General features: G+C 32.8%; 2 protein-coding genes and 2 long non-coding RNA genes across 8 annotated transcripts in view; 2 read left to right on the forward strand and 2 right to left on the reverse strand.

Annotated features, from left to right (window-relative positions):
- Hrb27C (Heterogeneous nuclear ribonucleoprotein at 27C) overlaps positions 1-10,198 on the reverse strand; it is a 25,903-nt gene extending 15,705 nt beyond the window's left edge. For all 4 annotated transcript variants that reach the window (XM_028170738.2, XM_089736164.1, XM_089736166.1 and 1 more), the window contains exons 1-4: positions 10,041-10,198; positions 7,568-7,771; positions 2,073-2,263; positions 628-710 (exon numbers count right to left, since the gene is read on the reverse strand). In XM_028170738.2, coding sequence (XP_028026539.1) covers positions 628-710; positions 2,073-2,263; positions 7,568-7,771; positions 10,041-10,078 — 516 coding nt within the window. In that variant the 5' untranslated portion in view covers positions 10,079-10,198. The remainder of the gene's footprint in view (positions 1-627; positions 711-2,072; positions 2,264-7,567; positions 7,772-10,040) is intronic.
- Positions 3,332-4,676, forward strand: LOC149500423 (uncharacterized). The gene is made up of 2 exons (XR_016324853.1): positions 3,332-4,268; positions 4,481-4,676. It is a non-coding gene; the product is annotated as an uncharacterized LOC149500423 (long non-coding RNA).
- LOC149500424 (uncharacterized) lies at positions 7,745-11,253 on the forward strand. Its single transcript, XR_016324855.1, has 2 exons — positions 7,745-8,657; positions 9,446-11,253. It is a non-coding gene; the product is annotated as an uncharacterized LOC149500424 (long non-coding RNA).
- On the reverse strand, positions 10,665-15,146 carry LOC114240341 (arrestin domain-containing protein 2). Of its 2 annotated transcripts, none has more exons than XM_089736170.1 (6): positions 14,969-15,146; positions 14,490-14,630; positions 13,744-13,943; positions 12,558-12,725; positions 11,385-11,567; positions 10,665-10,804 (listed from the first exon to the last, which is right to left on the reverse strand). In XM_089736170.1, exons 2-6 carry the CDS (start codon positions 14,578-14,580, stop codon positions 10,715-10,717), a joined length of 732 nt encoding a protein of 243 aa, XP_089592296.1. In that variant the 5' UTR covers positions 14,581-14,630; positions 14,969-15,146; the 3' UTR covers positions 10,665-10,714. The 2 variants fall into 2 exon arrangements, with proteins under 2 accessions (XP_089592296.1, XP_028026659.2); XM_028170858.2 differs by lacking the exon at positions 14,969-15,146 and adding an exon at positions 14,759-14,944.
- Positions 15,147-15,237: the final 91 nt, after the last annotated feature.

The raw sequence follows: 15,237 nt of genomic DNA on the forward strand, positions 1-15,237 counted from the left end.
GCTAAACTAACGCCGCGCTATGACGCCGAGCTGCGTTGTACTACTACGGTATCATACCGTCAAACAGAGCGCCAGCGCTATAGACGCTGTATCGGCGTCATAGCGCGGCGTTAGTTTAGAGCTCTGACGCGCACTAATTACGCGTTGTTTGACGAAGCCTTAAGCTCCTCTAAAAATCTACAGCAAAACACAGATTGACATTTGTGTCAAATTTCGGAAGAATAAAGGTTGACCGAATCTAATTGAATTACTGAATTAATTTAGAATGCTGACTTTGGGATTAAAAATTTAGGTAGTCTGAATACTGTTATAAATAGTAGTCTAAGAAATTTATTATTATTCTTTACGAGTAGTCAAAAACTTTACTAGTTATTAAGTAATAAACTTGACTATGATCAGTAAAAAAAAACAATATCTCATTACTGAAAAGACTTCTTTACGTCTATGGCATTTTGTTTCTTATTATTTTAATAGCTGAGAATATATCGTGCTACATTTAGCAAAGCCATACTTTCACTGGCCCACAAAACTCAACAAACAAGATCAGTTTAATATTCTGATTAACATTTCATAAATTATCTTTTATTTGCTTTACAAATAGATTGAAAACAAAAAAAGACATCTTACCTGCTTCCCGTTGAGGTTAATGAAGTGTTCTTGGGTCACTCTCTCAACAGAAATTTCATCCTCGAAAGACAAGAATCCAAAACCTACAAAAAAATTACATTTTTTATTAAATACCATAACATCAAATTTGTCATTCAATTAATTATCAGCACTCTGAAACATCATTCTTCAAACACTGTAAGAATACCTACTATACGATGTCCATGAGCGACGGTAATCACTTACCATTGAATGGGCCGCCGCATCGTCCGTCTTCGTAAGCGTTAAAAAATACAAAATATTATTTTACAGCACGGGAGCGGGTTAATTTTCCGTTTATAAAAAGCTATAAACATTGTACAGCATGTTATTACTAACTTGATAGATATTATTAATGAAAGAAATTATGAAACATAATTTTTACAAACTCCATCAAATTGACTTGAATATTTGAGTGTGTATCAAGGACCAATGACAGTACAATAATTTTATTACATCAACCTAAAATTCTATAATGGAATAATAAAGATTTTTAAAAAATATGTTGAATTGATTTTCATATACTTTCATGTCAGTATGTTATTAAAGAATATTTTTTTTGTTTTCAAAACACATACATATTCGAGTGTAATAACATCATCCAGTCTTTTTTTACAAGATTCCATCATGCGATCAGGTTTCGACGTTAAGAAAGTTGTTAAAATGCAAAAGACATGTTAAGTGTATACTTTTCTATGGATTTGAAGAGCTCCATATTGTCAGAGGTCCGAGACACAGCTAAACCAGTAAAAGTAACAAAAACTTCTACTAGTAAAATATTCAACGTAACTCTCACATGCTCACATTACACATGACAATATGATGTTTAGGGTAAAAAAAATGTTTACTAAGCTAATGAGGGAGTCCTCTTTTTATTAGTCTATTATAAATCAAATATTTAGTATTAACTGAATACAGCCTGTAAATTCAACAAAAAGTTATTCCAAATAACTGTGCTGAATAAGAAGAATTTGGGATTTAATGAATTTACAGCCTGAAAGTCTTCACAATGATAACAAATCATATTGAAATTTAAGACAAATTTTTTACTAATTTTGGATTTGCAGCTATTAAACTATGTTTGTCACAGACATATTAGGCCTATAGTTCACATGAACAACAGGTATATGCTCGTCTGCATCTTAATGTTCCACAAACATCTGAACGTACCAACTACAGTTTAGCAGAGGGCACTGCCTGGATGTGGAATACCCAATTATGGTAATCGACAAATATTGTATTGAACATTGTGAATGATTACTTTATTAAAAAAAACATTTAATTGCTTAGTAAATAATTATTTTACACTGATTAGTAAAATAAGCAAATGATAAATACATACACTTGATAACACAATGTCAATTTTGAATTCTATCTGTCAAACAACTAAATTGCCCTGAATAATATCAGTTTGGTTAGTTTCTTACCCCTAGACTTTTTCTTCTCTTGATCATACATAATGACCACCTCCATGACCTTCCCATAGCGTCCGAAAAATACCCTGAGATCGGTTTCGGTAACGTTCGATGGCAGCCCGCCAAGGAACACCTTAGGGTATCCACCGCCACGTTTCGGTTTTTGAAGAGTGCGAGGATTGCACGGCTTAGGGTCGATGGTCCTGGTGACAATAGTACAAATAATTAACATTTTACGGTATAATCAAGAAAAACGTGTTTTTTGTGCATACACAGAACTCATTAGGTTATAGTATTTTTTATAAATGACTTTCAGAGTTTAACAGGTGAACTTTAATAAACCTTGCTCTTAATACATCCATTGACATTTACATTCCAGTTATTTTATCATTTATCAAGGCACAAAAAGTAAATAAAATAAGTTGTTTAATTCATACAGATTTGGCTATTCGCACGGAGTACTAGTCGTACGTTTTGAATAGAGACTGGGATACTGTATGCTTGAGTCTTAAGTCTCACATCTAAAAGTGGGTGGTAGTAGGCTTTATTCACGTTGAGTTGTCTATGGGACTGAGGTAGCCACTGAAGACAAGGTGGACCCTGGAGCTTTATTTTGTTTTAATTATTATTTCCATAGATGGGTAAACCACATAAGGAATGAGTATATCAGAGGAAGTGTGAAAGTAGCCGCGGTAATTAACAAATTAAAGAGCGGACGGTTAGCGTGGTAGGGACATGTGATGCGTAGAGAGAAGATGCATGTGACTAGGAGATGTATGGAAGCGTAGCGCAAGGAAGAGGGGGAAGAGGTCGACCGGAAGAAGACATGGATGCAGTGTGTGAATGTCGATATAAAAGAGAGGGGAGTGAGTGTTGAGATGACGGCTGATAGAAGAGTAAAATTAGCTGTGCTGACCCCACCAAGTGGGATAAGGTGGAGAAAAAGAGAGATGGGTAATCCACTAATCCACATCACGGGACCCCCTACACGCAATTAATAACCCTTAAGCATTAAGAATAACAATATTTCAAGACGGTTGAGTCTGTTTGTGCAATTGATAACTAAGATAGGCTACAATACTCTTTCTATACAGTAATTATGACGAACATGAATACATAAAACCCCGAATGTTCCATGATATTAATAAATTCAAACAGCATTTTGCAACTATTAAATCGTTGGAAAGAGACGATATTTCGTAACCAACTAGGCCGTGGAATTTTCCCAAAAAACATAACCCTTTTGGTGAACCAAAGCCACAATCTTCTATTAAATTCGAACAGTTCGAATTTGATGAAATTACGAATTTCAAGCCAGGAGACGATAGAACAAAAATTAGCACTTGCTGGTTATGTCTAAGTCGAGAATGATTTCCGTATGACAGCTATACAGCAAGATAATAATGTGTTCAAATTATAACTTTGTTAAACATGTCGTAAAGTAAATTTGTTATAAAATAAATATAGCAACCACAAGATAGTTTATTTGATAATTAAGTCTATTCGGTCTGGTAGATCGTTTTAGAGCTCAGGCTTCTATGTATCAGAGTCCTCTCTATTTCTGTCCCGAAAATTATCATGCCTTTTAATTTGTATGGTAGAAGTAGAAGCCGCTATTCTTTGATCAAGAATACGATCTCCCGTCTCAACGTGGACCGCACTCAGTAAGCACTGAATACTAAGTTCGCTGTTAAACTACACGAAGTCTAATACACCAAAAAATATTTGGTAGAAAATAAAAAAAATCCAAAAAACTTGTTGAAAACATACAAGTTTCACTGATTGCGTATCGCGTCCAAATCTACGGTTACGCGTGGGTGGAACGAGGATTAATTATTTTAATAAATACATTTTGAACAGTCTCTACGAAGCATCGTATCGGCGCCATAACAGTATTTTTACCGAGCGATAAAGATTGTGATAAGTTGCAAGTTATCAGATATTATTTTTAAATAAATACAGTAATTTTCGATAAGCGTGGTTTCCTACTGCGCGCGCGAGCTCGATTTTGAGAAGCTGTTTATTTAAAATTTAGCTATTACAGTATGTATGATTATACTTACATTTACGATATTAGCTCGACTTTTTTACTAAGGTTTTATTATTTCTAATGTTCTAATGCTTTACAATTTTCGTTGTCACGAACGACAAGTTTAGAAGAGTAAAAACGCCACAATATAAAGCGTAATAAGGAACTTCGTTCCAAAAGTAAGTTTAATTTTATCTAAGACTCGTGAACACAAAAAATAAAATCAATATGGTAGGTAGTCAGCATGTATACATCGAATAATCTTTTTTTTAATACGCGCCCTCACTACTAAACCTGAATTATTGATTGTTGTTAGAAATAGATCAGAATAGTAGACAGTAGAAAAACAATAAAAAGAGAGTGGTCACTCAAACATCAAGTATTTCTTTAGCAGCAAGAGAGAAGCCAACTTCGAAAAGTCTTGACTACAGAACGACGTCACAAAAAGCAACGTGATGAAGTAAAGACACAATAGAACTTCATCAGGCAAAAGGAACATGCTCCGAATGAATACTGGCGTTGGTCACGTTTTGTACACGTGTTCTTTTAAGAAAATAAACATGTGAGGAGTTGAACAGTTATAAAGATATTTGTTTTTTTTTTAATATTTTTTAAATTCACCATGGCTAGAGCAGTATTTTGGAATGATACAAAAACTACAATTATCCTTCAAGGTAATAAATAGGACTTCAACTAAGATACATATTGTGTACATTAATATTATACTACTTTTAATACAACAAAGGTCAGCTTATAAAACCGTGAAAAACATTTACGAACATTGAACACTGAACCTTCATCACAATGTTAATTTAATTATAAAAAAATCTAGTAACGAAATGGCAACGTACGACACAAAAAATCGTATTCTTTTTAGAATAGGAAAAATATATTTCAATAAATTAAATACACACTAACTACGTAATAACGTTTTTTTTCTTCGAAGTAAACATCATTGAGTAGACTATATAGCTGTATCATTCAACAACTAGCAGTTTATTACCCCCGTGTCACGTGACTATTACGTACTGAACGTTTGGCCAATGTTGGCACAAATTCAAACAATAGCGGTTTTGTGTCGAATCGCGCACAGCGGTTCTTATGAGTTATTCTAAATATCTAATGGATCGAGATGTATGACACAAGCGACGTCATTATTTTCCATCAGTTAAGTTGAACGAAAATAATTGTTGACTACTGTTTTGATAATCATATCAATCAAGTTCAGGTACTTAGCCTATAACAGACTACCCATTCTCTACTCAACACAATTCCCTACCGCGAAATCACTAGATAGATAATGGTTGATGTAAAATAGTTTTTAATTATTATTATTTATTGCTTAGATGGGTGGACGAACTCACAGCCCACCTGGTGTTAAGTGGTTACTGGAGCCTATAGCCATCTACAATGTAAACGCGCCACCCACCTTGAGATAGAAGTTCTAAGGTCTCAAGTATAGTGACAACGGCTGCCCCGCCCTTCAAATCGAAACGCATTACTGCTTCTCGGCAGAAATAGGCAGGGTGGTGATACCTACTCGGGCGGGCTCACAAGAGGTCCTACCACCAACTCCTATTATTAGTTTAGACCATTAGACTCGGAAAAACGATATATAATGAAGCACTAGCGATTAGGCTTTACAATAGCATTTAATGCAAGTTTTTGGGAACCTTCCTATGCGAAAAAATCTTAAAATTTTCATAGTGAAGATCATTTTATAGAAAGACATTATAAACAAACGGATAACTTAAAAGTTGTAGTTATGCACAGAAAAACTTAAATTGTAAATTTGTTTTATATTTAGCTTTTCAGTGCCCCTAGGAAATGTTATTATTGTCACGAATGAATCAACTATAGCAAAATTATCAGAAAAACTTATCTATCTGATGACGACAAACCATTTGAATAAACACAGATTAGAATTTTGTACTTCTCACGCACAAGAAACGCTTACTTAATATATTATATTTGGTACATGTCAATAAATACAATTTATGTAAAGTGTCATTTGAAATACACAGCAGGTTATTAATTTTATTTTTTTTAAGCTCAGTAATTTAACTCATATTTAACTGTCGCAGACATATTAGACTTGTAGCTCACAGGAATAACAAGCATATGCTCATCTGCATGTTAATGTACCACAAACATCTGAACGTACCAAATGCAATTCAGCATAGGGCACTGCCTGGATGTGGAATATCTTCTATTATTATTACTGGTCAACCTCTGGTTTCTTTGTACATTTTAGAGATATTAGGGAAAGTTTTTTAAGATGATTCACTTTTACAGGTTATCTTGAAGCGAACTCAAGTTTGTAATCTACGTTTTATATAAGAATCAGGCAAGTGTGCATCGAACCATATAACGTTTTTTTTTATTTGCTAAATGTAATTATTATAATAAGTAACCTAAATTTCAACTAATCTACATATCTTGTTTAAAAAAACAATCTTATTAAAGTGTTTATATTACTTTATGAAATTTATAACCGAAATTATCACAGCAGTTTCGTTCAAAAGTAGAGTACAGAGGCGGGATACTTAATTAGCCTAAAACGGCATAATTATCTAACCGCTAATGAATACACGATATTTAGAAACCGCATTCACGTTTGAGACATCTAATGACTTCCTTCCCGGGTTTCCGATAGCTTCTCTTTCACTTGTCATTTTCGAATTTTACGAATCTTCGAAATCTAGCCATTGAGTAACTAAAGCCGTTTACCACAAGTTAAGAAAATTATATCTACGCTCAGTCTGTTCGGACTTTGAAGCTTCAGTTACAAAACAATTCTATAGCACAGTTCCGTTCAATAACCGAATTGAATTACTTTGACAGAAAAAAAAACTTTACCTTCTTTCCTTCTCCTACCTTCCATGTATTACAATATACAAACAACAAGTATGAAATAGTACATATTCAAAATAATTAAGACTCACACAGCAGAATAAAAAATATTGAACCTTTGATAGTGCAATGGACAAAACTAGAGAAAGACATAATATGAAAGAAAAAGAAATCATGAAGTTTTGAGATCAGCAAAAATTCAGTAGCATTGGTTAAAAAATATTTCAATTTCAATAACTGGGTCAATCTAATAAAATTCTGCATTTCGATAATTTCTTTAGAAACATTTTTTTACTATAACAAAAACAGGAAATGACTTTTCAAATCTGTGTCAGTTGATGAAAGACAGATCCACTCATACATTTCATATTATTGAATTACACAGATTTACAAAAGGTTGTGATTGTTTCCCATGTATCTTGAGACTCAATATTCTTTATTCATTTATTGATGGGCAGATCACATCTCTAATACACTTGCAGTTATCAGAACCTCACAATATGAAGCCCAATGTTCTACCCTTCAAATTATTAGTATTAAATAAAAGTCAAATTAATTATAATAATATAAATATTAAATTATGAGATTTGTTTCACAAAATTATTGAAATATACTTTTTACACACCTGCCATCAAGTTGATGAGGTCCATTCTGGAGCACGAGGTTGACCAGTGAAGGATCGGCAAATGTCACGAAACCAAAGCCCCTCGAACGTCCTGACTCGCTATTCTTCATGACGACACAATCGATCACTTCGCCATAACGTGAGAAATAGCGTTGCAAGTTCTCTTGGGATGTTTCCCATGATAGTCCTCCAACAAATAGTTTTCTGTTTAACAAACATATACTTTTAGATTCACACTTTCCACTCATTTGTATTTGTTGAACATTATTACATTTATTATGAATGAAACTTTAATGATGATTTATTTTTTACCAATTAATTAATGTACTACTCAATTTAGGCACAAGTCCAACTGCCTTCTTAATGACATGTATTTACCAAATGTTACATTAATAACCACTAGTAATACAATTTGCTCTACTTCAAATCATCTCTTCAGTTGTGTAAAACTAATGAGTTTAGATGATTTTAGAATTCAGAAGTTGTTTGAAATTTTAGCAGTCTAAGAAACCTGCATGAGTTTCAAACTGGGACAGCTAATATATATTGGAATTAAGAGTTCAACTTCAGTGTCTTAAGACAAGACATATTATAATATCTAAACATGTAATACCAAAAGGACTAATCAACACAGGCTATCTATTTAGTATAAAGAAAATGCAATTTCTGACAAATGGAGGTGATCTCTTTAGAAGCCATAAGCCTGAGGAAAAGAAAAAATTAGTGCAGCCAAATTCTTATTCTTTCAATCTTTTTAATGATACATAAAATGTATGTATGCCCTAAAAACCTACATAGTCATTTGCTATCTGTAGAACATATTCAAGTATTATTTGCCAATGATAAGGAATTTTCGAAGGCCACCAAAGGTATTTAAATTCTGTTCTAGTGGAATTAAAGCTCTCGCCCAATACTTATTTTATAAGTAATACTCTTAGGTGTGAACACAAACTTATTTTAGTTTAAATTTAAGTTGAAACTATTTGTTTAAATTGTTTGTTAGTTGTCTTGTTTTATAATAGTTTGTCTGTAAATTTCAGTAAACTATATTTTTGTTCTGTACTATATTTTACTGATGCAAATTAATACAGTGAATATTTTTTTAAATGTCTAATGTCTAAAATTCAGAGTAAAGTGTTCATATTTTGGTTTAGAGTAATTTTAAAACGATCTTAATGCATCAGTAATTTATTTTATTTGTTTAAGTGGGTAACGAAATTACTCCCGAAAATCACGTATATCATAATATAATAATACATTAAGAGAGGGCTTAAAATATTAAAAAAGATGAAAAACATGATAATGGAAAATTTGCTTTTATTTCACTGTAAATTTATTTTTATATTGTAATTAAAGTAATATGTATATACTTGAATAGAATAGTTTTCGCAATTAACGTTCAAGCTGCTCCATGATTACTTTGCACATTTACAAAGTGAAAGTAACATTCACTTTGGCTGCAAATTTTCCATAGAATTAAATTACTTATTATAGCACTACTGCAAATAGTGACTTATCTCTAACAATGCTAATTATTAGCTATAAGGCATACTTTCGAAATAATTTATATACATTAAAATTCTTTAAACTGGCCTTTCCAAGAAAATATTTAAAATTTTGCACATTGCGTTATTTCAATGCGTGTGAATTTAACAATCCGCTCTTTTCGAAGCTGTCCGTAAAGCAAGGTACGAACGATTATCCTATTGACGTCCGCGTGAATGAATTTCCGTACACGTGAATTACTATTGTGAAGTTTCGGCAAGTTTAAGAGGCGCGAAAATGCCATGCATCAGGGTTGAAGGGAAAAATATTTATTAACCAAACTCGATCCGAATTACCATATGCAAATGAATCAGCACGTTTTGCTTGTTGTAGGTAACTGAGATTGGACTACGCGGCACTTCGATCATTGATCTAATAACCTCATTAGTTGATCGCATCACTGAAACACAGCCTCAAGACTCAAATTATCCCCATGGATCCGAAAAATGTCCGTTCACCGATAAGAGAAAGCATCCATTAGTCACAGAAGCGATTAAATTTACAGGAAAGTGACGCTTCCACATCATTTATTTGATGTGTTTCGTTTCACATAATTTTAGCAAACAAACGTGTTTTTGGATAGGTTTGTAAGTGTACATTTTCACGGGAAAGTAATAGCTGCCATGACCAAACCACGCAACACAGCAAGGCTTGGGGTCGGTGGCCGCAAGCCGGTATTAAGTAAAAGGATAAATGAAGCTTAACAGACAATAATTATATGTACATTGAAGTCGCCGGAGCAAGTACAGAAATCATAGCGATTTCAATTCCAGCTGACACTGAGAAGGGCACGTCACTTAGCCTAGCAAGCCTCGTTGGCTTTCCGTGAAATGCGACACACCAAGCGACATGCCTGTTTGACCTATTATAGTTGGCACTTTAAAACTTGCCGAAACTCCGATTTTAAATAATTGAAATACAAACTTACCCCTTCTCATCATCGTCCATGTCTGGATTCATACGCATACCTTACTACTAATTAAAAATAAAGGTTGGCACCGGTAAAGACACCCAAACCACACAAGCACAGACCCACACGAGTGATTATGATGGCGGACCAACCACTTCCGCTTTCTCAAAAAAGTAATGGAAAGAGGAAGTAGCTTGATACTCTCCTTTTTAAATTGTAGTTTATTTAATATGAAATATTGTTTTTATTTAGAAGAAAAACCAGATAAATTATTAGGTATTATGTTTTTTTTATTATATTAATATTCTTGTAACTTAAGGTGAATCAAATTATTTAAAATAAGATATTAATCGTTGATTGAAGTTTTCTATTGCCTTCGCCAGGTGCCTCTACATGCGTAACATGAATGTTGCCAGAAATTAGAAAACTTTAAGCAAATGTTTTTAAACAAGAGACAAAAAAGGGCGCAATGTCCGCATTTCTTCTTTAATTCATTGTAAACTTGAGTACATATAAGGTACATATAATGTAGTCATGTGGTCATGGTCGTGGGTTTTTTTTTCTACATTTTAATGATAACGATGTCGCAGTGGTTGAAGTACTTGCTTCTACTATATATATATATATATTTAAAAACACACATTTCTTTCATTCTTTATTAAAATAAATTACATTAGTACGGATTCTTTATATCAAAAATCATGGTGAATCACAGGCACTGTTGCCACTGTCACTGGTATGCTTCCAATCAAGGAAAAATGAAATCGAAATTTTACTTTTACCTGAAAATATTCAAAAGTTAAACTCTTATATTACGATTTTAGTATGATTAGCTTCTAAAAGAACTACTGTACTACTGTACTGTCGGTACTGATACTACATTTGTTAAATGTCCGTGCCTAGTACTTAAGTAAAATAAATATCACTTTAATATATTAAGTACCTATACCTAGCAATTAAGATTACTATGTTTTTCCTTACGTGCTGTATATACTTTTTATGATTCAGCAAATAGCATTACGGCTTAGTTTACAAAAAATATAAATGTGGTTTAACTGTCTGACAAAGTCCTAAATCCATAAGAAGAGGTAGGATGATATTATTCTGGACAAAGACACAATTCAATTGCTTGGTTATAATAATCAGTTAGGCCTATAAATTACATAACCAATATTGTCCCTGATTTATTATTACATTACATACATTTTGCACAATAAAAACACAATGACATTTAATTTATATAGTTTCAATTCGATGTGTTTTTGAGCAATTTTGGTCTAATTTCTGCATCCCGCGTATTTTATAAGTGATACAGGACTGTCGGAAAATCTTAATAGCTGTTCAAATCAATAATATTATTACCCTGAACTCATATGAAATGTTAACCATTGCACCAAGCGAGTGAATAGTAGAAGGGCATAATGATGGCATTTCTATTTTTAAGTTACAGATCTCGACTAAAGCATTCGCAAATTTCTTATTTTCCGCTTTACACATTGTCTTCTCCTCCTCCGCATATCCTGTCTGGACTTCGTACCTTAGTTTCTGAAATACGTTTTCATATAAAGCAACTAAGTAATTTATGAACGAATAAGTTTCTAATTTTATTTCTGAACGGCTTAGGTAGATCTATTAAAATTTTTGATAATTTGCTTTTGTATTTTATGAAATAGTTCATAATTACTGAATAACACCTGATTTACTTACTGAATTAATTACTGAACTACACAAATGACAAATTTTTTTTTTTTAGTTGAACACATTTTAGTTTGAACAATAAATACATCACTACAATAACAGATAGGTAATATTCCCTAAATTACTCAGCAAAATTTCCCGAAAAAATTGTTGGCATGTTGTCAGAAGTTTCCAATTATGATTGAAAGATGTCGCTGTACAATGTATGAATCAGTTTACTCACCGCCTATTTGACCTCTCGCTTTTGCAAATAATCCTTACATCATACAATGATGAATACGAGCGGTGCACATTTATTCGAGTTCCACAATGTTCGGATCTATTGCAAAGTATAAAATGCGTAGTGTCTACAGGCGCAATTCGTGTACATCCCGAAAATGTACGAAAGTCAAATAAATCCCATGATAAATTGGCCCCCATACGATACACTGTTACGGTACGGTAAAGCGTTATCGACCACTTGATAACCAATCTTTTTTGTTGAACATTTTCTCCAGAATTTAAACATCGGCGAATGCTCTAGATCGGTGTTTCCCAACGTGGGCCCCACGCCCCACAAGGGGGCAATTTGATTACTCACTATGTTTGACTGATACTGTCATTACTGTGTACTGATATTACTCACTGTGTTTTGATTACAATCTCATAATGATTTCTTCCTAAAGCGTATCATTTATATTTCTTAAATGAACAAACCAATTTTTTAATGTTGAAAATTATGTATGGGGGGATTAAAAATTTTAGAAATGTTACAGTGGGGCGGTGCCTAGAAAAGGTTGGGAAGCGCTGGTCTAGATTGTGACAGATTGTTTTAAAAATTTTAAATGTTGGTTTTACCTGTATTAATGCAACTGTTAATTTACTAATTTTTACTTTTCTACTATTGTTTAATATGATCTCAAATGGGACAGTCTGTTTGGATGCGAATGCCCTATAAGTTTTCACAGAAACCGAGAATTTTCCTGAAGTCCTAAATGCTTTTACGAAGTCGTGGATCGATGTTATCTGAAAAAGAAAATAGCGATTATCTTTATTTCTCAAACAAAAGGAATTAATTAATTTTAGGCTGTTCGGCTATTACTAATATTATTTTTTAGGGTGGAGGAATGCTGGTGGCCCAGAAGCTTCACTAGGACAGGGGGTGAGCACGGCTCCTGACTGCTACTACCCGGCTATTATTTTGATATTCTGTCCGAGCTTTGCTAAGGATCTTCTTCACAGGTGCATTAGAAAATTTGTTGAAACAAAATTATGAGTAACTACAATAATATTTCGATAAATAATTATAGTAGCGGTAGCCATCATAGAAATTCAGCAAAAACCTGAATCACGCTAACAACTTTTAAAGATAAGGTTACTCTTACTTTAAAAGTTCCGAACAGACCATATTTGGATCGTCGAAAAAAGGCTCGTTAGAAAAACACCCTCTTTCCTTTATATTACTACACACGAAGATTTTGAAATAAAGATCGGGGGTATTGTAATCGAATTATAACACTACCTACTCGTTGACCATATAACAGGTAATAAAAAAAACCATTTATTTCAATTGCGTCATTTTTAAATAGGAAACAGCTTTCCATCTTGCAGTTAACAGTGTAAAGCCCATAGTAATTAGGGATTACATTGTGAATTCTACCTTTAGCCGTAAAGATGGTTGTTTTTTTTCAAAACTGGAAAAAATGATGTACATATCTTTTCAGAAATAAGTAGAGCAGTGATTTGGATTTGTATCGATTTAAAATAAGCCGATCTTGGTGTAATTGAGATCGAATCCGGGTCAGAGCTAGGTAAAATTTGAAGAGCTGCTCTTACGGATAATTCGCAAATACCAATAGTAATAATCCTAATAGACAGTAAGTAGTATTCAACGCGAATACTTCTTTTGTTATTATACATTTAACCGGAGAGACTGTAGTCATTGCCACGAGTATAAAGTAATTGAAATGAAGCACAGAAAAGTAAAACAACTGTTTTTTTTTAATATAACATTATTGACAACTAATGTAACAAACAAACCCACCATCATTTCCTCCAAATGATTCAAGTTGACATTTTCCAGAATTCGCAGAGGAACGTTCTTTCTTACTTTGACCGCAGGTTTGCTTTTAATTTTAATACAATAGTGCACTTTAGCAATCTTGCTTTCGAAACTAGATGGTAAATCCAAGGGGAGGGCGAAGTGGAAAGGGTAAGTGTAGATACCCGATCTAATCTTTTTACCTGCGAAGTAAACACACAAGCTCAATTTAAGACAGAGATAATTTATAAGTTAATGTTTTCCAGCCAATGAATTTGGAAATATGTATTATAATTTGATTCGACATATTCAACGTTGTGGAGAGATTTTTTTTATTTTTTAAAGAATGATAAGCTCAGAAATACAGTCGCTCATTAATATTAAAATATTTATAAAAGTGGGCTTTTCCCCAAGACTTCGAACCTGATGGAGATGCATTATTCGAACTATTGCATCTTGCCCGTTACGCCACAGACGTCTAATAATTCCTCACCTCGTTATCTTGATATTCTAGTTAGAAGGTACTAAAGTTTACTTTATCTGCTGTTTTATGCCAACATTTTAAAATTTTTTCCTATTATATTTCCAGTATCTAAAGCCGATTTGTTTATTTAATAATTAAGTCAAAATCATCTATTTGTGCTGCAAATAAAATTTATGAACGAATGCTAAATGTAATAATAATTTAAAAACCCACACTAAAGCAGTTATTTAAACTTAAATCGCAAGACTATATAAGTATTACTTACCACTAATTATTTCACTAAAAATGTCACAAATGCTAATGCTTAATAATTTTTTCTTTTCTGAGTAAATTTTAATATATGGCATAGTGGGCATGGATCTTGTCCATTGTGCTTTGCTTATACCTATAACATGTAAATCGATTCCTGAGAAAGAAAATAAAAAATATTTAAAGTTTACGTGTTGTATAAATTAAATTCTATTTCAAGGTCAAGCGTAAAAACGTCTATAGGTAATTCAATTCGTTTAATAGGAAAATAAAATTAAGGCCTACTTTCAATTTTTTGTTCTTGGTCAAATTCTAATATCACGGTTCCGGTAACTATGTCACCAGTATAAAAACTTCCCGTAGAATCACTGTTTAATCGTACTATACAATTATCCCAAGTCATTTCAATGTTATGAAAGCAGCTAGCTTAGTCATTAAGAACTGACTAAACGTCTACCATTGCTATCTTGGTTCATTTGATAAGCTTCGATAAACCTCAAGATAATGACTTCCAAATTTTTTATTATTTGTGGAATAATAAGTAGTTTTAATAAACAGCATTTGAAAATCAAACAACTACAATTTGAGAAAATCTGATGATACTAAAAAACAAATCAAACCCCTCTGTAATAAATTAATAAATTAGATTATGTACTGGATCTCCCCCTTTCTGTTGTGTCGACCAATAAAATTACGTAGGTACTTACCTACATAGACCAGTTTAAATTATTTTGAACGAATTCATTTTTATTGACATTTGACAA

The sequence above is a fragment of the Bombyx mandarina genome, chromosome 21, assembly GCF_030267445.1.
Source record: "Bombyx mandarina strain Sakado chromosome 21, ASM3026744v2".
Classification (NCBI taxonomy): Eukaryota; Metazoa; Arthropoda; class Insecta; order Lepidoptera; family Bombycidae; genus Bombyx; species Bombyx mandarina.